This window comes from Propithecus coquereli, unplaced genomic scaffold (assembly GCF_000956105.1).
Source record: "Propithecus coquereli isolate 6110/MARCELLA unplaced genomic scaffold, Pcoq_1.0 Scaffold12, whole genome shotgun sequence".
NCBI classification, from domain to species: domain Eukaryota; kingdom Metazoa; phylum Chordata; class Mammalia; order Primates; family Indriidae; genus Propithecus; species Propithecus coquereli.
Window position 1 is genome coordinate 10,162,700 of NW_012136080.1, and position 20,984 is coordinate 10,183,683.

Below are 20,984 nucleotides of genomic sequence, written 5' to 3' on the forward strand. Positions count from 1 at the left end.
GCCCCTCCCCAGTGGGCTCTGCCCTGCCCACTCCCCTCCTCCTGACACTTCACCGTCCTCCCTGCTAGCCACTAGCTGCAGCCTCTTCTCCTGCCTCCTCAGCAAGCTCTTTTGTGCTGAGATGACACTTTAGATTGTCAGCACGCCCAGGAGGATGGCAGGTCAAAAGCCCCTAATGCTCTTTTTAGGTAAGTGATTCTCAGGCATGATCAGGCCAGGACTTTGTGTCTTTTTCTTCTCCTCTGGCTTTGGAGATTGTGTGGCTAAGTGTACAGACACTCCTATGCTCAGGTCAGGTACCCCAGCCTCTTTGGGCAGGTCCCAGGACTCTCCACACAGTTCCTTGGCAGTCCCAAAGGTCCTGTTAGGCTCTCTGAGGCGCCTTTCGGGCCACACCCCAAGCTGTGGGCTGCAGGCTCTGGGAGTGAGTATTGGGTTTACAGGAGCCAAGCGTTCTGAAGACACCACGGTGGGCCTGTCCCATCTTGGGGCTGCCCCCCAGCAAAAACTCCTCCACTTTGTCCTACTTCCTACTGTTCCCATCAAAACTTTCCAAAAACGTAAGTTTGAAACAGCAAAAGCTGGGACTCGTTTCCATAAAATCCAAATATTGGCGAACGCTCTCACACCACCCATTAGAACTTTGGAAAGAAATGCAGGCCGGCAGGCTTAGGTGATTAGCAGTGGAGCTCCCCACAGTGGCAGCGGCTGTGGGAGACGGTGTCCGGAGCAGATCTGCAGCAATTGGGTTCCAGCTCACCCTCCTACTGCCTTGGCTTGTGGGATATGTGCTTGTTTGAAGCAGTTAATGTTAATCGCTGAAACAAGCAAAGTAAAAACAAGACAAATATACACGTGCACACACACACACACACACACCCTGAACTGCCATGTCACAGAATTGACATTATTTCCTGCTTTCTTTCGTTGACACTGTCTTCAAAGAAACAAACATCTCTAATTTTTTGGTAAGCGTTCAGCTGCAAATAACGCAAGTGTGTGAAATTATTTAAGTACTCTTTCATTCTCACGTTGTCTCAGAAGCATCACTGTGCTCTTATTATGTGTCAGGTAGTGAACTAAGTTCTGGGGCTCTAGATGGTTCAACTCGAAAGGCTCACAGCCCCAGGGGAGTCACCTATAAGTTTAGTTTAGAAACCAAAAAAGAGCTACCACCTGTTGAATGCCAGGCAGTGTGTGGGGCCCTCCATGCGTCTTAATCTCTTATTCCCACTCCTGAAGGCACTCTGCAGTTAGGCACTATTATCCTTATTATACAGCTGAGAAAAACAAAGCTTAACTCATTTGCCTGAAGTCCACAGCTAGGAAGTTACAGGGACAGGACTGAACCCAAATCCCACTGACCCCAGGTCTGTGGCCTTCCCACTATGCCCTCGACTGAAGGTCTCTGGGGAGAAGGGTCACAATATGTGTGGGGACAGAGTACCCTAGGAGCACTGGGCAGGGACCCACAGTCTGCAGGTCCTTGACTTTGCCAAGATAAGGTGACAGTGAAGTTGGATTTTGCAGATGACTGCGTCATCACCTAGCAGGAAAGGAATTTGGGCTGAAATTTAGAATGGATGGAGGTATCCACGTCCAACACCTTATATGGCCCCCATGTTTAAACACAGGGCAATCTAGCTCCATGATAACGATGAACAAGCTTTGATTTTCACTCAGCCAACTTGCTCAGAAAGTGGCAGCTGTTTGTATTACATGGGTGGCATTTACTCTGATTCCGCAACTGGAATTTGAACAGGTTAAAAATTGTGTTCAGACCGTTATTAGTCTCCCCGATCATTTCACCTCCGAAGTCCACACTTTGAACGAGAATACTAAAAAGGTGAGAATCGGGGGAAGATAGACAGATACAGCGACAGTCATGGAATTTTCCCTCCTCTCTCTCTCTAAGTAGGCTCCAAAACACATCGGTAGATACATTAGATCAGAATCTACCCACTAGATTTAAGAGAGACCCGAGGGGCCAGAAGCTGGCAAGAGGAGAGGAAAGGCCTCAGTCCCCCATCACCATCTGCACACCCCCACCTGTGGACACATGGCCTCACACAGGTTGCTGGGAAAGTTGCCTACAAACCCCACTTCAGTAAGGCCCCTTACAGAACCCATCCCGCAGGATAGCCTCCACATTATCCCTGCTCTCTGTCTTGTGTGTGGCCCTTTTTTTTTGAAAATTTTTTTTAAATTTTAGAGTAGTTTTAAATATACAGAAAAGCTGCCATGGTAATACAGAGATACCTTGATACCTAGATACCTTGTACCCAGGTTCCTCTATTATTAACATCCTACGTTACTGTGGTACCTTGTCTCAGTTACTGAACCAGTACTGACACGTCATCTTTGCTGGAGTACATACTTCACTCCGATTCCCCTCGGTTTAGCCTAATGTCCTTCACCTGTTCCAGGGACCACACTGCATTCCGTCATCGTGTCTCCTTAGATTCCTCTTGGCTGTAACAGTTTCTCAGACTTTCCTGGTTTTTGATGACCTTTTAATGTCTAAATATCCCTCAATTGGGATTTTTCTGATGTTTTCTTATGATTATACTGGGGTTATAGGTTTGGGGGAGAAAAAGTGCAGAAATAAAGTACCATTCTCATACCAAGGGACATAGTATCAACATGACTGTATCCCTGTTGTCGTTGCCCTTGGTCACCTGGATGACACAGTGTTGGTCAGGTTCTCTGCTAGAAAACATGGAACACTTTTTATGAGCCTCTTCTTTTTAGTTTAGGAGTGTACAAGGCAGTCTGAACTGGTGCGTTTGTGTTCTTTCCCGTGATGTCAAAGAGATATTCCCTGAATATTAATGACTCTGTTATTTTATTAGAGGCTAGGTTGACCTTTTCATCATCTATTTCTGACTCTCATTTTTGTTTGGGAAAAGTCTTTGAGAGAAGTTAGTGTGTGAGTTTGTGCCCCTGTCACAGCTGACTTTATTCCCTTCTAGAATAGCAGCTCCTTGAGGGAAATGGTCACATCCTCAATATGTTGGCATCATGTCCCAGCCTCCAGCTCTATCCCATCTGTACCCCAAGCCCATAAAGTGTGTGTACCAGGAAGCTTCATGGCCTTCCTAGCATGCGTATGTTCCTTTCTTCCTGTGGGTGAACCTGTGGCTGTCAATCAGAGAAATCATGATGTCGTAGGAAGAGCCTGGAAGTGGGGTGTTTTTCTTTCCCTGAGTCTGGTCAGGAAAGGACAATAAGGAAACCCAAGTCAAAATCAGCCTGCTGAGCTCCAACACTAAAAAAAACCCTGATGTCTAAATCCAGAATAGTCACTGAAGGAGCTTTGATTTCACTTCTATATGGGTGATATTCTAGTTACTGCTGCTGCCTAACAAACCACCCCAAAACTTAGTGCCTAAAATCAATAGTAATTGGCCAGGCATGGTGGCTCATGCCTGTAATCCTGGCACTTTGGGAGGCCAAGGTGGGAGGATCACTTGAGGCTAGTAGTTCAAAACCAACTGAAACAACATAATGAGACTCCATCTCTACAAAAAATATTTTGAAAAATTAGCTAGTCAGGGTGGTGCATGCCTATAGTCCCAGCTACTAGGGAGGCTGAGGCAAGAAGATTGTTTGAGCCCAGGAGTTCAAAGTTGCAGTGAGCTATAATGATGTAATGATGCCACTGCACTCTAGCCTGGGCAACAGAGTGAGACCCTATCTCTTAAAAAAAAAATGCTATGTAAATACTTCTTGTTGGTAGGCTAGAAGATCTATCTACTTTCTAGATGGCTCACTCACACAGCTAACAAGTTGGTACTCCTGTCATCCGGAAGTTCGGCTAGGACTAAAGGCCAGGAGCCTCAGTTCTTTTCCACATGGGCCCCTCCCTGGGCTATTCAGGCTTCTGAGGAGGAAGCATGGCAGCTGGCTTCTCAGTCTCCAGGATCTCTTGGGCAGCCAGGGTCAGAGAAACCTAGGTTTACATCATGGTACTGCTGCACAGCAGTCATTTCGACCTTGGACAAATGACTTAACCATATGCTAGCATGGAGATAATGGGGGGACTCAAGCTGCAAATTTGTCATTCTTGCTTGTTTCTTAACCCCAGGAAAGGCCCTGTGCTCTGTGTCAGTGTGTATATATGTGAGCACGCATGCATGTGTGTTCACGTGTCTGTACGTGCTTTCATTAGGAAAATCTGATCTGTCAGCCTCCAGAGCTACAGCACAAGGTGAATGCATGTTGGCTGGAGGCCATAGGTGTGTCTGGGGCACACAGGCCCATCTCACGTGGTTTTCTTGCTGGCACGTGTTCAATAGACTATATTCTGGGAAACAATTCCTGATGAAGTCATGGACCTTGTCGGTCCAACTGTGGAACCAGTAATCTCAGACATTTCTGAAACCCACCAGGTGATGACCCCAGTTAGTTCAGCGCACTGACCTGAACCTTCTGTCCCATAGCCCTGTGATACGAGGCATGTCTCCAGCAGGACTTGATAAGAGGAAACATTTGAAGTGTGGCAGCCTGTAGAAAGGGAAACAGCAAAGGTTTGCACCCAAAACTCCTCGGTTTCAGAAAGAAGCAAGGCCACAGGCATGGGTTGCCTCTTAAAATTATTCACACAGTTCACCCTGAAGTCAACAATGCATATTTATTTCTGATTAAGGGAAACCATGCTCCAAGTAATTAGGAGTTTATATTTGATCTTTAAAATAAAAGGAATCATTGAAGTTCAGAGAATGGAGCACACTAGAATACCGGAACCACAATGAACATAAAAAGAACACTGAGTTTGAAACATTATTGGATTGGCCAGGCAATGAGTTGGCCTGGGTCCCTGACTGTCCCTAACCCTATATATCTGTGTGGCCAGGATAAGCCATTCACTTTGTTAGGACTCAGCCTTCTCATCCGTAAAGTGAAGGAGTTAGATACTAAGAGTCCTAGCATCCCTTCCAATTGAAGAGCAATAATCTTGAAATTAGAAAAGCCCATTTCCTGGTAAGGTTGTATGTTATTGCCCATGTAGAAAACAGACTCCCTGATGGCCAGATTTGGTATGCTGTAAATACTCTTTCCTTTTGTTGTTGAAACATCAGATGCAGAAACTAAATTCCTAAGTGTTTCAGTTATCTATGGATGCAAAAAAAAAAACCAATAAAAAAACAGTGGCATAAAGCAGTTATAATCATTTATTTTGCTCACAAATCTTAGGGTTGACTGGGCTCAGCTAGGCGACTCTCACCTGGAGTCTCTTGTGTGCTTGCCACACAATAGTGCTGAGGCCGGGGTCATCTTGGAGTCTTCTTTACTCTCATGTCTGGTGCCTGGCTGGGCTGGGACAGCAGCTCAGGAGTTCCTGTCTGTCACCATGAGGTCTCTCCATGGGGCCACCTCAAGGGAGCTGCCATTCCTACATGGGAGCTGAAAGCCTCCAAGGAAACCCGCAGAAACTGCACGATCTTTTCTACCCTGGCCTGGGAAGGCATGCGGTGTCATTTTTGCTTCATTGTGTTCATCAAGGCAGCCACAAAGGTCCACTAGGTTCAGGGGGAGGGGAAATAGACTCTCCCTCTTGGTGGGAGGAGTGTCAGAGAACTTATAGACACAATTTTAAATCACCACACCAAGAACTGGGATGGCCCAGCAGCTGCCACCTTGCTTAGTGACAGAGGATGGCTCAGAAGACTTCTCAGACTCCTGTGATTAATTGTCACAAGGGTTCAAAATGGCAATGGACAAAATATCTTATGGGAGAAACCTAGATTAATGGGGAAGGCAGACCTACTTATAAGAAGATGATATTTAAAATTACTAGGAAATGAAATAAAATTCTGTTTATACAAATTATCCAATAACAAATATATCATATGTATATAAGCAATTTTAAAAGAAACTTTATAGTTTTTCTTCTCCCAAACAACGGTGTGCATAAGATGTCAGGATTGGGGAAGAGGAGAGAATTAAAACAGGGGTTTTCAGTTCTTTTATTGTATGCTACAAGCTCCCCCCAGTTACTTGCAAAATGAAGTTAACTAAATTGTTAAAAGAACACCAGATGTGTCATACAGAGCCCTGGAACAGCTACAGAAGAAATCAGGTAAGAGAGAAGAAAAGTCAAGAAAAGAACAATAGAAAATCAATTTCCCAAAGCTGTGACTCACTGCTTTTGAATGTGCAGAGCATCCTGGGGGGTTGGGCAGAGCAGAGCAATGAGTGAAGTAGTGAGAGTGTAGACTCTGGAGCCAAACTGCCAGAGTTCAGATGGAAGCTTGCTGTTCCCAGCTGTGTGACCATGGGCAGGTTCCTGTACCTCTCTGTGCTTCTCTTCCTCAATTGCAGCAGGGAGCTAATAATAGTACTTGCCTCGTCAGATTGCTATGAGGACTAAATGTGTCAGCACAGGCTTAGCACTTCCAGCAGTTCATGGTACATATTAGCTATTTCTCTCTTCACCAATTCCCTCCTTGCCTTTGCCAGATGCAGATGTCATGCCCAATATGGACTGTGGGCAGCCAACCAAATAAACAGAAGGAGGGCCTTTCCTTCCCTTGGGTCCTGGGATCACGTATGCATTGGAATTTTGGTCGGAGGAGGCCTTGCCTTGACATCTGGGCACCCATCAATCTGTGGGCTTCCACCCCACACACACGCTTGTCTTTATTCCAACATGTTTTAAAATTCGGTTCCACACTTCAAGCACGTCAAGCTAGATTTTAGTTTTAGTCTCTCTTACATATGTGGAATTAGAGGCTCCAGAGTCCATTATGCAAATCAATGCAAATAATATGCAACGAGGCAGTAGCCCCAGATTGTGGGGAGGGGGAATGTGCAGGCCCGCACAAAGGGCCTTGAATGAACATTTGCATGTGTTAGGGAAGCCCTGGGTTGAAGGCCTTGCGTGTGTATTGTGTATTGTGGCAGTATGCATCACTTTCAGTTGTTAACCTTTTGTGCCAGAGAGGAGAGGTAAACTCTCGTCTGATTTCCATGTTGAAGGTGGCAGTAGAAATTGAAGGTGGTGTTTGGATGGTGCAACATCGTAGTGATTTTTATGAGAAAAATGAAAAGTTGCTTTGAAATAATGGCTGTGGTCCAGGCTGTGTCCCCAACTAGCTGAGGGTTCTTAGGCAAGTCACTTCCCTTCTTCCATTGCCCCCCCTATGAAATAAGGGGATTGGATTAGATGAGCTCTAGGTCCCCTCTCGTTGTGGTATCTAAATGTCTCCCTCCAGGTGAAAACCCTTGGCACCCAGCATGGCAGTGTCCGTGCATCATACCAAAGATCTACTCTAAAGTCCAAAGAGGAAAGGGCTGAGAGGTAACTCTACAGTCCTCCTAGAGAGAAAAATAACTTCAGAGGATGCTGGCAACTAAACAAACAAACAAACAAACAAAGCAGCAGCAGGACAAACATATTTACTTGCACTGTACGTCTTACAGCACCGAGGATTCCGGTCATAGGCTCCCCGGCTGGGAGCATTAGCCCCTGGAGCTCTGATGATGGGAAAGTCAGAGGAATTTCTTTCTCTGTGTATTTTAAAGACCAATCTGTATTAACGCCTCTGCCTCTGAAGTGCTGCGGAAGTTCTCCTAGAAGCTGGGGTAGCTCTCACCGGAAGGCCTGTCCCTGGGGTCAGTCAGTGTCTCTCCTAAAGCTTTGTGTTGCCCTTGATGTTGCAGCCAAAAGACTGCTGTGTCCTTGGTCTCCAGTCTCTGATTGTATCTGACACATCTGGTGCTCGACCCCAGGAATCCCTGGGCCCTGAATTTTAACTCCAGCTGTTGCAGCAGCCACCAGCTGGGCACAGGCGGGCAGCCCCTTGGCCCAGGGCTTCTCTAACCAGCCAAGCACGACTCCTGGCAGCCAGGAAATGTAGTGGGATGAGCACCCAGGGGGCAGCCCTTGACCAGTGGGGATGGGAGCCTCTGGTGAGGGCCCTTTTCAGGCAATTTGAGGCACAGCCTGTTCAGCCCCTGGGAGGTCCCCAGGAGTTTGAGGTGCCCCAGAGCAGCTCATAACCTGCCCTGTTGTGAGTAGACTGGCTTCTCTGTTTCACTTGTCTCAGGCCCCCACAGCTGACCTTTCAGATCACTTCCCAATATAAACCACCTGCACAAAAGCCCTGTCTCCATCCCTCCTTCTTCAGAGGCTCTCTACCATAAGGCACGTGTATCAGTTTGCCAGGGCTGCCGTAACAGAGTACCACAGGCTGGGTGGCTTAAAAATCTCTTTCTCACAGTTCTGCATCCTGGGAAGTCCAAGATCAAGGTGCCGGCAGGGCTGGATTCCCCTGGCGCCTCTCCTTGGCTTGCAGCCGGCATGCTCTTGCTGCTTTGTCTCCACGTGGTCGTGCCCGTGTACACATGCCCTGGAGTCTCTGTAGGTCCTGATGTCCTCTTCTGAGGACACCACTCAGATTGGGTTAAGGCCCACCCTGTTGGGCTTGTCTTACCTTAATCACCCCTTTGAAGGTCTTACCTCCAAATACTGTCATATTTTGAGGTACTAGGGGTTGGGGCTTCAGCATAGGAGTCTGAGGGAGCTCAGTTCAATCCTTAACAACACTTATATTGAACCAAGGCATAAGGGAATGTCCCTCAAAACATGGGAGGTCACCGCCAGCAGCCCTAAGAATAGATTGTCCCTACAGTATTAAGCTGTGGGAGGGAGGTGGCCTAGCCTCTGACTGCAGAGCACAGCAGCACTTGGTTTCTTCTGTGGAGGCAACTTACTGCCCTTCTTCCTCCCACGTCATTGATGGTGGTTGACCAGAAAAAGCATGCATTTTAGGAACAGCCCTGGCCTCACAAACTTCTGCTACAGTGTGACTTTCTGCATGTTACCTAATCTCCCTGAACCTCAATTTCCTACCCCACTGAGTGGTTCTGAGGATTAAATTGAGCATGGATGCCTGGGCCAGAGCAGGTGCTCAGTAAACAGTTTTTAGGATTGATTTGAATAAGCAGAGCATACTGTTGCTATATGGTCTAGATCGTGAATGCAAACTTAGAAAAAAGAGGTTCTTTAGGGGAAATCATTGGTCCTAGAGGTGGTGGGCGCTACCCCTCTGTTCAATCTGAAATCCCTCCTTCTCCCCCCACCTACTAATTTGGAACGAGTAAGGGATACACTCGTCTACCCCACAGCCCTGCCACACACCTAATGTGATCCTCTCCTGGACCTGGTGTCAAAGGCTACCAGGAGATCTCCCTCCCTCTGCTTCCTAGAATCTCGCCCCAGCCCTTGCCTTCCCCATCAGACACGTGCACGTCACAGCCAGGGCCCCTGCCTTGGGCATTTGTCCTGCTGGAATCTGACGGGGGTCAGAGGCTCTGAGAGCATTATCGGATGGAGACAGAGCTCTCTATCCATAGTCTGGGGGCCCGGCATGGGCTGAAGGAAAGGCGTGAGAGTGACAAGGGGGTTCGTGCGAACAAGGAGGCATTCACGGCTCAGAATCAGGCCTTAGTCTGGCCTCTCCTCAACAACAGAGACCAGCTCTTCCCAACTCCTGCGTTGTCAGGAAACAGCCAGTCTCACAGTCTACAGTCTGAATAGAGCCTACACTCATGTTTGTATGAGGCACTTTTTTTCAGTATGGGCACCTGCTGTTGTGATTAATAAAATCCATGAATATTTAGAAATGTTTTTAAACTTAGAGGCTTTTGTCCTTGTACATTTTCTCAATGAACTAAAAGTGCACACATTGACTGTCATGCAAAATTCATTTTTTTTTCATGCTCAAAAGGGCTCTTTTTGCTCAAAAAGGCCAGGTATCACCAATGACGACTTTCCCCAGAGAGTTCAGCCGCATGAGTGCCATAGGAAAAGCAGGTGATAATAATGACATAATACCAGCTAGTGTTTACAGATTGCATCTCCTCTTCCAGACTGTGCTAAGTACATTATGGGCTCCAGATCTGGTTGCCCTTCTCTGGACCCCTGTCCCATCCTGCCTGTCACTCTCCTATGGCACTGAGACATCTTTGTCTTATTTTAGGATTGTTTGTGGATGTGTGCAAGCTCATGCAGGGCTGGAGATTGCCCTGTTCATTTTTGTGTCCTCCAAGGTCAAGGAGAGGGTAGATCCTCTTTAATTGTTCAGTGAATGGGCCTGAAGGAACAGAGGTCTGTCCACTTGTACCTTTGTCCAGTTTATAGATGGAAGATTCAGAAAAGGGCACAGGAGTTGGTCAGCTCTGGCCACCCAGGCCTTCCTCATCAGCTCGCGTGGCTCACACAAAGCCACAGGCCTGCCTATGGCAAGGTGGCCTTGGCCGCTCCGTGGTTGCAGAGGAAGAGGCAGATGTGGAGGCCACAAGCCTACTTCTGCACCCCAGCTCCAGCCCGTTCAGAGAAGCTGCCCTGGGGGCTGGGGGGGTTGACAGCCCTTCAGAGGCCCATGGGAGGACAAGCTGGCTGGGTTAGCTGCTCTGCTGCCCCCTGGTGCCGGTTTCTCTTCCTGACAGGTGCTGGGTAGCACCTCCCTGACAGACCTGCGCCAACTCCACGCATGGTTGTGTCTGACACACCGTTCAGCTCCAGCCTGGGCCTCGGGAGTTCCAGAGCTTCCCAAGGTCACGGGTAAGGAAGGCCCAGGCTATAAGCTGCTCCCCAGGTATTTCATCTGTTCTCTCTGTCTCCCTCTCAAGGCTTCCTCCTGATCTTGGCACTGACCGAAGCTCTGGCATTTGCCATCCAGGAACCATCTCCCAGGGAATCTCTTCAGGTCCTCTCCTCAGGCACTCCCCCAGGCACCATGGCGACAGCACCCCACAGCTCCACCAGACACTCCTCCGTGGTGACACTGACCCCCTATCCCGATGGACCCTCCACACAGGCCACAGCTCCCATGGCAACAATGACATCCCGTCCAGATGGGCACCCTCCTACAGACTCCATCTCCACCATTGTGGCAACAGCAACCACCCTCCGTTCTGAAAGCCCCCTGCCCACGGGGCCCCCTCCAGCTGCCATGACAACCACATCCTCCCACTCAGAGGGCCGCCCCCCGGGAGAGGCTGCCCCCACCATCCTGCTGACAAAACCATCGGGAGCCACCAGCCGCCCCACCACAGCAGCCCCCAGGGCTGCCACGCGCAGGCCCCCCAGACCCCCAGGCTCTTCCCGAAAGGGGGCTGGGAGTTCAGCGCGCCTTGTCCCACCTGCCCCTGGTGGCCACTCTGGGAGGAAGGAAGGCCAGCGGGGACGAAATCAGAGCTCCACGCATCTGGGGCAGAAGCGGCCCCTGGGAAAAATCTTTCAGATCTACAAGGGCAACTTCACAGGGTCCATGGAGCCAGAGCCCACTGCTCTCACCCCCAGGACCCCGCTCCGGGGCTACTCCTCTCCACCACAGCCCCGGACAGTGATCGCAACCACGGCACCCAACAGTACCTCGTGGGCACCACCCACCACCCCTCTGGTGCCTGCAGAGGACAAGCCAGGCCTTCACAAAGCAGCCCCAGGGGGTGGTTCCACTGTCACCAGCCGAGGAGGGGAGCTGGACACCACAGCAGCCTCAGGTGCCCCTGCCAGTCCACGACCTGACCCAGTGCCTTCTCAGCGCCCCCGCGACAAGCCGCAGGGCAGCCCCAGCCACAGTGACTCCTGGCTTACTGTCACCCCGAGCACGAGCAGCCCTCTGTCTGCCAGTGCTGGGGTCTTCACAGCTGCCACGGGGCCCACCCAGGCTACCTTCGATGCCAGCGTCTCAGCCCCTTCCCAGGGGATTCCTCAGGGAGCATCCACGACCCCGTGGGCTCCAGCCCACCCCCCCGGGGTCTCAGAAAGCACTGTTTCTCGAGCCAGGGAGGAGGCTGCGGCCACCCTCCCCATGACCGACAGGGTGCCCAGTCCTCTCTCCACAGTGGTGTCCACGGCCACAGGAAACTTCCTCAACCGCCTGGTCCCCGCCGGAACCTGGAAGCCTGGAACAGCAGGGAACATCTCCCATGTGGCCGAAGAGGACAAACCCCAGCACAGGGCCACCATCTGCCTGAGCAAGATGGACATCGCCTGGGTGATCCTGGCCATCAGCGTGCCCATCTCCTCCTGCTGTAAGTGCTTCCCTCTTGCCGCTGCTCCCTTCCCTCCTTCCTCTCCTCTGCCATGTCAACTCGCTCAGCCCCAGGATTCCTCTGCCCGAGATTTAGGCAGCCCCCACCAAGTGAACTAAAAAAATTCCCAGAACCCCAGGAAACCAGGTAGCAGGACAAAGAATCATAGGTTATCCTTGTCCCTAGTCCTTAGCTCTGCCGGGCCATGACTTGAATGCCCAGTGATCATGAAGCCACAACTCCCAAGAGCCAGGGAGGACCTTATAGGCCACCTAACTCAACCCTGCGTTTTGCAGAAAAAAATGCCAAGCTAGCGATGCTGTGGCTCCCCCAGGATCCCCGAGTTAGTGAGAGGCAGGGCTGGGATGGGAGCTCCTAGCAGCTATCTTCCAGCCCAGGGCTCTTGTCATGACCCCAGCCTGTCTCAAGGGTAGCCTGCCAATGCCTCTAGTGACCTGGCACCAAGACACCATGGGTGACCATTGACGATTCCAAATTTGCAGCCTCCAACTAGCACGGCCCTCACCTTCCTCTCCTGCTTCCCCTCTGCCTGCCTTCTTGTCTTTTCTCTCCTCTGCCCCCTCTTCTTATCTCCTTCTGTCTCTCTCTTCCCCAAGAAAGGAGATAAAGTTTTCATATGGGGGGAAGGAGTTCTATTAATCTTGGCAAAAACATAGTTCTTGCAGCTAAATTAAGGCTTGAGAGTTATGTGAATTTAGCAACTCTCCACTCTCACCCTGTCTTATTTGTTCATAGGTGGTCGGAGTGGGATACAGCCATTATTTTTTGCTCCCCCGAGGCCACGAGCACCTCCGTGCTGCTGCCTGCCCCTCTGTGAGTGAGGAGTTGGGGGCATTCTCCCTGCTGTCTCCACAGAGAACTGGACAGAGCCTTTCAGGACCTCGGGGCTTTCTTCACGTCTTGCCGGAGTACTCTGTCCTCAATTCTCAGAGTTTCTCTGGTAACCTCACAGGAGTCCTCACTGTTCTCAGCCCACCCCCAAATGGTTACCATCCGGCCATTCCCTGATCCCTTCCAGGGGTGACACCCCCATCTCTGGACTCCTACTCTTTTGACAGCGCATTCTCCTTTGACCCTCTGGGCTGTCACCCAGCTCTCTTTGGAGCCTGAAATTTGCCTTGTAATTCCCACGCTGTGGTCCTAAGCCCTGTCATCTGAAGCCACACAGAACAAGTCCATCTGACAACCCTCTTGAACATTTGAAATAGTTCTGAAGGGCAGTCTTCTCTCTGTCCAAGGTGCTCATCCTGTCTCTTTAAGTCTTCTTAACAGGGCTGCGTTGTCCTGGGCCTGGCCCTTCTGCCTTCTTGGGGAGCCTCCACTTTGTCCCCGGAAGGAAGCACAGCATTCCACACATGCCTAGCCTCAGCAGAGGGAACGATGGTGGACACTTTGGTCACCAGGCAGCTGATGCTGGCATCGGCTCTGTTGGCTGTACTGGTTTCAAGTCACACCACGGGCTTGCCCTGATCTCAAGAAGATCAAAGCCCCAAAGGCGTCCTACCAGGGAGGCTGTCAAGCTGAGTCTCCCCAGCCTTTCCTCATGCTGTGGTGCTTAGTGCAGTAGCTTTATGACTTTAACATGAACCATGATTTCCACTTGGCCTTGTACTCCGAGATCTTTTTAAATCTGGAGTCTGGATTCTTTTCAGGAGCCACCTCTCCCAGCTCTCTGTCTCCTCCAGGTTGATAAGCAAAGCAAACTTTCCCTGTCAGGGGTAGGTGGCCTGCTTCTGCGTAAGGACCCAATTCAGGAACAGTGAAAATGTTTGCAAGTTGCATATTTCATTCTTAATGAAAGCAGCTTTATTGCCTGTCATGGAAACACACATATATTCTTAAAACCATGATTGCCCACTTCTGAAACAGAAGAATGATCATGAGAAAATGTAGCACTATTAACCAATACGTTACTAATATGGTCATACTTGAGAGGTAACCATAGTAGAGATAGCTTTCTAATTTTCCAATTCTTACACGTGTCTTGGATGCTCTGGTTTACAAAGTGAGTGCCCATTATTTTTATCATTCCATTCGTAAAGCAGACCGCCCAGAAAAATAAAATAAAAACAAAAACAAGCAAACACACTGCCAAGGTGCCAGGGTGGCTCTGGCTGTCATCCACACCTTACCTGTGGGGAGTCAATTGCCAGGTGAGGTGACTTGCCCAGGGTCCCAATCACAGCCCAGATCTGGTGGTGCAAGATCTGTTGGATTGAACGCATTATTTCCCGAGTGCCCATTGTGTGCCGGGCACTCTGCCAAGCCTTAGAGAGTCAGAGATGTGTGATGCGGCTCCCTCCCCAACTCCTAGCACCCACTCCCCACCTGCGCCCCCCTCTCTGTCTCGGCTGGACAGCCTGTGCCCCCACAGCCCACACCCACCTGGGTTTTGTAATTCTAGAGGGATGACTCCTTCTCCCCCAGCCCTTCTGCTATGTATGAGTCTGAAATCGGATCAGACCTTGCTGGAAAGCCCATGGGCTGCCTAAACCATGCATAAAAATGTCAGCTAAGACAAGAGCAAGGACATAGCCTGGAACTGCCCCTCAGGAATGCTTCTGGTACCCTGAAAGGAGTCTTCAGGTGCTGGGGACAGAACGTATTATTTTCTAAAGAAAGATGCGAACTCGCGTTCAAAGTAGACTCTGGCAGCCCCTTGGGAACCGCACACCCCACCTCCTTTGCTGTCCGTCTTGCATTTCCAACCATCTGCAGGGAGGCTCCGTAGCCCTCACCCGGCACAGCTCCTGCCTCGGCCCTGGCTGCCGCCACATCACCTCCGTCCTCAGTCATGGCCCCGACTCCTGTGGGGCCATCACTAACCCTGTGAAGGCCCCAATGAGGGAGACAATTAAGATAGAAGAATGTTTGTCCAGCTTTAGAACCCTGTGTGCTCTCAGTAAATATCCTATCTGTTTGGGCTGTTTCCATAGCCCAGCCCCACTCTAGTCATCAGGCAGGCACACCTCTTTCAGGTCTAAGGTCCCCTTGTTTCAGAACTTTTCAATAGCTCCATTTATTCTAAAGCTACTCTACAGACCTCAAAGAAGGAAGTCATTCTTTGCCAGTTTCCAACTATTTCAGGCCACCTGAGCTGGCAGCAAAGTGCATGCACCAGTTTCCTCCTATCAGGCTTTTCAGACCAGCGCTGGCTCCTGCCCTGCTTTCCCGCAGCCACCAGAAGCCAGAGTTCAGATGGCCCAGGGTGCTGGGCAGGGGTGCTCCCTCTGCCCCTGGTAGAAGCAGGGGGTGAGCACAGTGGGTCCCAGGCCTATGCATGGAGGGAGGGCATCAGTTCGCCTGCCTTTCCAGATCACGAGCCCAACCCAGTGGTCAGAAGGACGTATGCGTGCCAGGGAGAAAAGCTTTTTCTCCTGAGCCCTGCCAGACACTCTGAGCCACACACAGCTTCGGATGTGCTGAGAACTGAAATTGATTGGATCCAGGCCACACTCAGTTAGGGCAGGGGAGCCGGGTGGCTCCTGAGCTGGTCTCTGCTGCCACCATCAGGACACACACAGCCCACCGCCCTTGCTAGAAGCCTCTGGGCCTGGCGCTGAATGGTCCTCACTTGCCATTGTCAGTGCTCTGGTTTTCATGGGCACATCAGTTTTGTGGCTCTGCTAGGCTCCTTTGCCTGTCTGTCATGTGTCATGTCCGTTCTTGATAATGTCTTCACCCATCCTCCCTACGAGAAGATGAGCTGTCTGGAGGTGAGGTCAGGAAACCAGGCCAGCTGCAGATGTTTGTCATCACCAACCCCAGGTCAGCCTGGCGGAAGCAGGGTAGCCCCTCTCTGAGCCTAGACACTTAGGGGTCCATGTACTCCTGGCCCCAGAGCAGCCTGGCTGCCTTCCAGAGGCAGAGCATGAGTGCAGCATCCAAAGAGATCACACACCATTGTGCCCAGCGGTTCTTGGCTGTGGTATTAACAGTTGTTCAGTGAAGATTAGATCTGAATGTGTACGTGTGCCTTTTCACTCACAGGCCCTAACTAGGTTTGTCATTGTCATATAAGAAAACCTGGATCAGAGAGACTCTTGCCAATGCAAAGAATAGAAGAGATTGCGACCAGAAAGCAGTGCAGCCGGGAGGCTTGTCTCCTTGGGGCTCACGGACATAGGGGAGGAAGAAGGGGAGGCGCTCAGGGCAGGCCAGGCTGTCCAGGGGATGCACGCTGGCCAAACTGGTGTCACGCCCACGCTCTGACATCTCTTCCCTGCGCTTCCCAACCAGCAGCCCCTGGTGGGAACCTCCTTGGGCTTCTACAGGCACATTCCCACCCACCAGGCTGGGGAGCCAGACTAAGGCCCCAGCCTGGTTTCACCAGGCCCGTGGCCTTGTATCCAGCCTGTCCTCCTCCCATATCCTGAGGCCTCCCTTGCGGCCTCCCTCAACCTCTAAAGGAGGGACATGACTGTCCACAGCCCTGGCTCACTCCTCATGTTGGCACCACCAGATTAATCCTTCCCCTCGCTGGTCTCAGGTTTTTCATCTATAAAACAGACGGGCCAAAGTGTAATGTGTCATCACTCCCTGTCCTCTCCAGTTTATCTAACGTTAGCCCTCGTGGGTCACAAGAGAGGAAGTCTGGTGTGCTAGGAAGACTTGGCATGTGGAATCAAACACACCTGCACATAAGCCCAGCTCTTGCCACTCCTTGGCTATGGAACTTACACAAGTTACTTAATCATTGATCCAGGGTTTTCCCATCTGTAAAATGGGCCCAATGTTGCTGCGTTAGTTCCTTCAAGAGGCAGGTACCGAGACAGGATTAGGCATGCAAGAGAATTATTGGGGAAACCTTTGTAAAATGTTCGGGAAGGAACTGGAGTAGGCAGAGAAAGCCCCAGACTGCAGTGCAGGCTTGACATCCATGAAAGGAGAGGAGGCAGGAAGGAGGATTGGGTGGGAACAGTCTTGGACGGCAGTGCAGTTCTGGGAATGTTTCCGCCAGGTCAATAGGAGTCCTTCCACCATTAGAGGAGTCCTGAGTCCCATAGGAATAGGCCTGCATTAGTACCCCTGCCACGGTCAGTCATGGCTGGGAGCAGCCTGGGAAACAGCCCCGGCACGGGGGTGGCAGCGGGGCTGTCCACCTACTGCGCTCCGTGCAGCAGGAGATCTGAGTGGGCATCTGCATGGCTGCGACATCTACCTCAAGACTTGTACAGATCAGAGATGATGTGTGTTAGGTCTTATCCCAGTGTCTGCCACAGAAAAGGTTCTCAATAAATGGCAGTGATCAAATAGTGATTGTTACTCATCTTGTTGTTAGGATTTGCAGTGTCCAGGGAGAAGCAATTTCAGCAGGCGTTTGGCCTCAGGGGATCTGTAGGGGCTTCATTTCCGTTTCTCATCACACAGCAGGTCCCAGCACCTGAAAGCATCCCAGAAATGTGAGCGCAGAACCCAAAGCAACCCTTCTTCTTCCGGTCACACGTCTGACGAGCCATGGATGATTTCCTGTTGACGTTCCTGGAAAGGCAAGAGAGCTTGCCTAATTCTCAGCCTGTTTTAAAACTCAAAGGAATAGGGACCCCACTCACCTCCCCTAAAGTGTTGATGGCTATCACCTTAGGAGAAACAGAGCAGTAGAAGATTCTCGACTAAATGGGAAAGGGAGTGGCTAACAGCTGGTGTTTGACATACCTCGTGCATGTTCCCTCCAGTGTTCGGGACAATGTAGGACAGTAGTCATCAGCTTGAAGGTCACTGAGACCTGAGGTCAGGTTGCAGTAATTATTTGGGTGATCAAGATCAATGTTACTAACTTCTATGACCTTCAGTTACCGTTTCTACAAATGGGAATAGTAACAGTGTCTTCCTCAGACAGTTACTGTGTGGGTTAAACAAGCCTGAAAAATGCTGAGAATACAGTAGAGACTCTACAAGTCTGATTTGTACTTTTCTTTCTTGGATGAATGGTTGGAACACCGAAATAGTGAATGCCTGAACCCCAGGTGGAGGCACCTGACATTCATGTCGCCCAGTTTTTCTTCATAGATCTTGTAGAAGATGCTGGGAGAACAAGGAGAGAACTTTCATAAGTTAAACACCCATTGTATGTCAGACATTGTGCTTGGCATTCTGCATCCATGATCTCTTTAATTCTCAGTACAACCCTATGGAGTCCATATTAATTAGAGACAAAATAAGTTACCAGGTGGGCAGAGCAATAACATGAACCCAGATCTTTCTGTCTCCAAGCCCGTGCTATCTCCACAGCCAGGCTGGCTGGCGGTGAATAAATGAAATGGCACTCGAGAAGCGCTGGACTCTCCCTGGGAGAAATAATCATGCCAGGAGCACTAACAACATGTGAGGGGAGAGGCGTGGAACAGAACTCCCTGTTCCGACTCCCAGGCCATCCTGCAACAGTGCCAGCCCTTCCCGCAGGGCGGCATCCCTGCACCGGGCGTTCTAAGCAGGCGCAGGCTTCAGAGCCAGGGCACTGTGGCTGTTAGAGTGCTGAACTGGGAGTCAGATGCCTTGGATCCTGCAACCTCTGCCAGCCCAGGTTAGCAGCATGGCCTCGGGCAAGTTCGCCTCTCTTGTGTTCCCATGCCCCACTTTGTATAATAAGAATGGAGGATAGGGGCAGGGACTGATTTGGTTCAGCACCTACTGTGTGCCTGGGACTATTCAAAGTGCTGGCACATGCATGATTGCATTTGGTCTTTCCAGAGGAAGCTAAAGCTGAGAAAGGTTTAGTAACTTACTCAGGTCATGCAAGTAATAGATTGTCATCTGGATTCTGATTCTAAATTCTATGTCCCTTTCACCATCTTGGCTAGGCAATGCCTAAGACCACATCTGTCACTTTCATTCTGTTTGCTTGTAACTGCTCAATAGATCAGAGGCGCAAATTTCCTTCTATATTAGAGAAGTGTGCAACTATACAGATCTGGCTGACGAATTGTTTCCCCTGCCAGCCCATGTTTTGCATCTGCGACAGTGTTTTGTGGGGCATGATGGGATGTGTCCCTATAAGCTGATAATCGGAGAGTCACTCTGTTTGTCCCAACATGGGACACGTCCCTGACAATCCCCCCCACAGTTCTGACTCCACCAGAACTAAACTGGGAAACAGCACTTTTCCCACTTCCCGAATGCCTCCCTCTCTGTGTGGCTTGTGTCGCTGGTGAGAATTCGCCCCGGCTATTTCACATCCCAGTTCCAGAAGCAGGGTGAAGGGTGAGACAGCGAAGGATAGTGACAGCAGAAAAGGAGAGCGGGGACTTGGGGTCTTGTCCCAGCCCTGCCACTCACACACCCGCGACCTGTGGGGAGTCAGCCGGGCACTGTGGGCCAAGTTTCTCCTCCGCAGAGGAAGGCGGTGGCCGAAATTAGCAGCTTTCAGGCTGAATGCTGCAGCTTCCTTCTCACCCCCTTCCTCTTTCACTGGCGGAGGAGAGGGAAAGGAGGAGACCCACAACATTTGAAAAGTTCTGTACCAGCTAATCTCTCAAACCCCTGTTAGCCCAAACATTCAGAAATCTCCTCTGTGTTTTCAAGATTTTTAAGGGGGGTCCGGAAGAATGATAAGCAAATTTGAAGTGTTTTTGATCGAAGCAGATCAGAAGAAATGGAAACTTACCCTATTGACCTTATCCGAAGGCCTTTCCAGGTTGAGAGGCCAGCAAGACTGGCAGCCACAGAGAAAGCTACAGATTCCTCAGTCAGCCCACAGGGCCTGGGCTCTGGGCTCTGAGGTCTCAGCCTGTACAGCTGGCAGCTAGTGCAGCTGCCCACACCCTGGCATGCACCCACCCCCAGTGCTGGCCTCTCTGGACGGCTCACTTGGGCCCCCACTCCCCAGCCCCCACTCCCTGGCACCACCAGGATGTTGGGTGTGGCCCTGACCACCTCTGGCCCAGAGTTTCAGCTCCCCAATCCCTGGAGGCTCTAATGATGGTGAACCTAAGGCAGGACGTACGCAGTCCTCACTCACTGGCTTCTCACCACTGTCATCACATCACCCTCTGTTGTGTGAGCCCAGATTGGCCACCCCACCTCTCCGACCTCAGAAGCCTTCCCTGTTGACATGCCCCAGCCGCTCTGCTCACACCTGGCTCGGCAACACAATCCAGACATACTCCTTCCCCCCGGGCCCTGTGTGTCCCAGGGTCACACATCACAGTGTGCTCAGGCAGGCTGTGGGGGCCTGACCAGGCCCTCTGTGCAGGGTGGGCTTTTGCATCAATCTGAGGAAGAATCGTGGATGAGTAAGAGCACAGACTTCGGAGTCCAGATGTATGGATTGGCTCTTGGGCATGTTACTTTACCTCTCTGAGCCTCAGTTTTCCCATCTGTAAAATAGAACTGACTTTATGGGGCTAAATGGAGAATTCAATGAATTGATATGTCTAATGTGCTTGGAATCATGCCTAGGAAGTAAGTCCTGTGTAACTGTTAGCACAGTTTTCTGATGATGATGATGATGATGATGCCAGAGAAGCTGTTTGACCAGGATCCAAGACCCTGTGATTTTGCTCTGCGAGCCTCTGCCTTCAGGGCCCGCTGTGGAAGCCAAGGGCTGGTTGTAAAGTTCACTCCTCCTGCCGCTTTCCGCCACGCTTCCACTCCAGCTGAGAACTATGCTCGCCGGTCGGGCGGTGCAGCTCAAGCCCACGTGCTGCTCTCTGCAGCCACGCAAGGCCTTTTCTTGGTGCAAACTTGTGAGCAGCACTGTGGAATCCACAGGCATCACCAGATTGCACCCAAGCCCTGAGCCCTCTGGATGCAGCCTCCTCACCCCCTGACAGTCACTCCAGTCCGCATGCTGCTCTGTCCTCTTCTCCTCACACACACCCAGCTTGTCCCCACCTCCGGCCCTGGCACGTGCTGTTCTCCGTAGCTGAACACACGGCGCCCTGCACATGGCAGCTCCTTCCTGAATTCCAGGCTCTGCT

The 20,984-nt window shown here is 50.8% G+C and overlaps 1 protein-coding gene across 2 annotated transcripts in view; it reads left to right on the forward strand.

The window, feature by feature from the left end:
• Window positions 1-20,984, forward strand: part of TMEM108 (transmembrane protein 108) — a 325,722-nt gene that overhangs the window by 297,108 nt on the left and 7,630 nt on the right. For both annotated transcript variants that reach the window (XM_012663638.1, XM_012663643.1), the window contains exon 4: window positions 10,639-12,045. In XM_012663638.1, coding sequence (XP_012519092.1) covers window positions 10,639-12,045 — 1,407 coding nt within the window. The remainder of the gene's footprint in view (window positions 1-10,638; window positions 12,046-20,984) is intronic.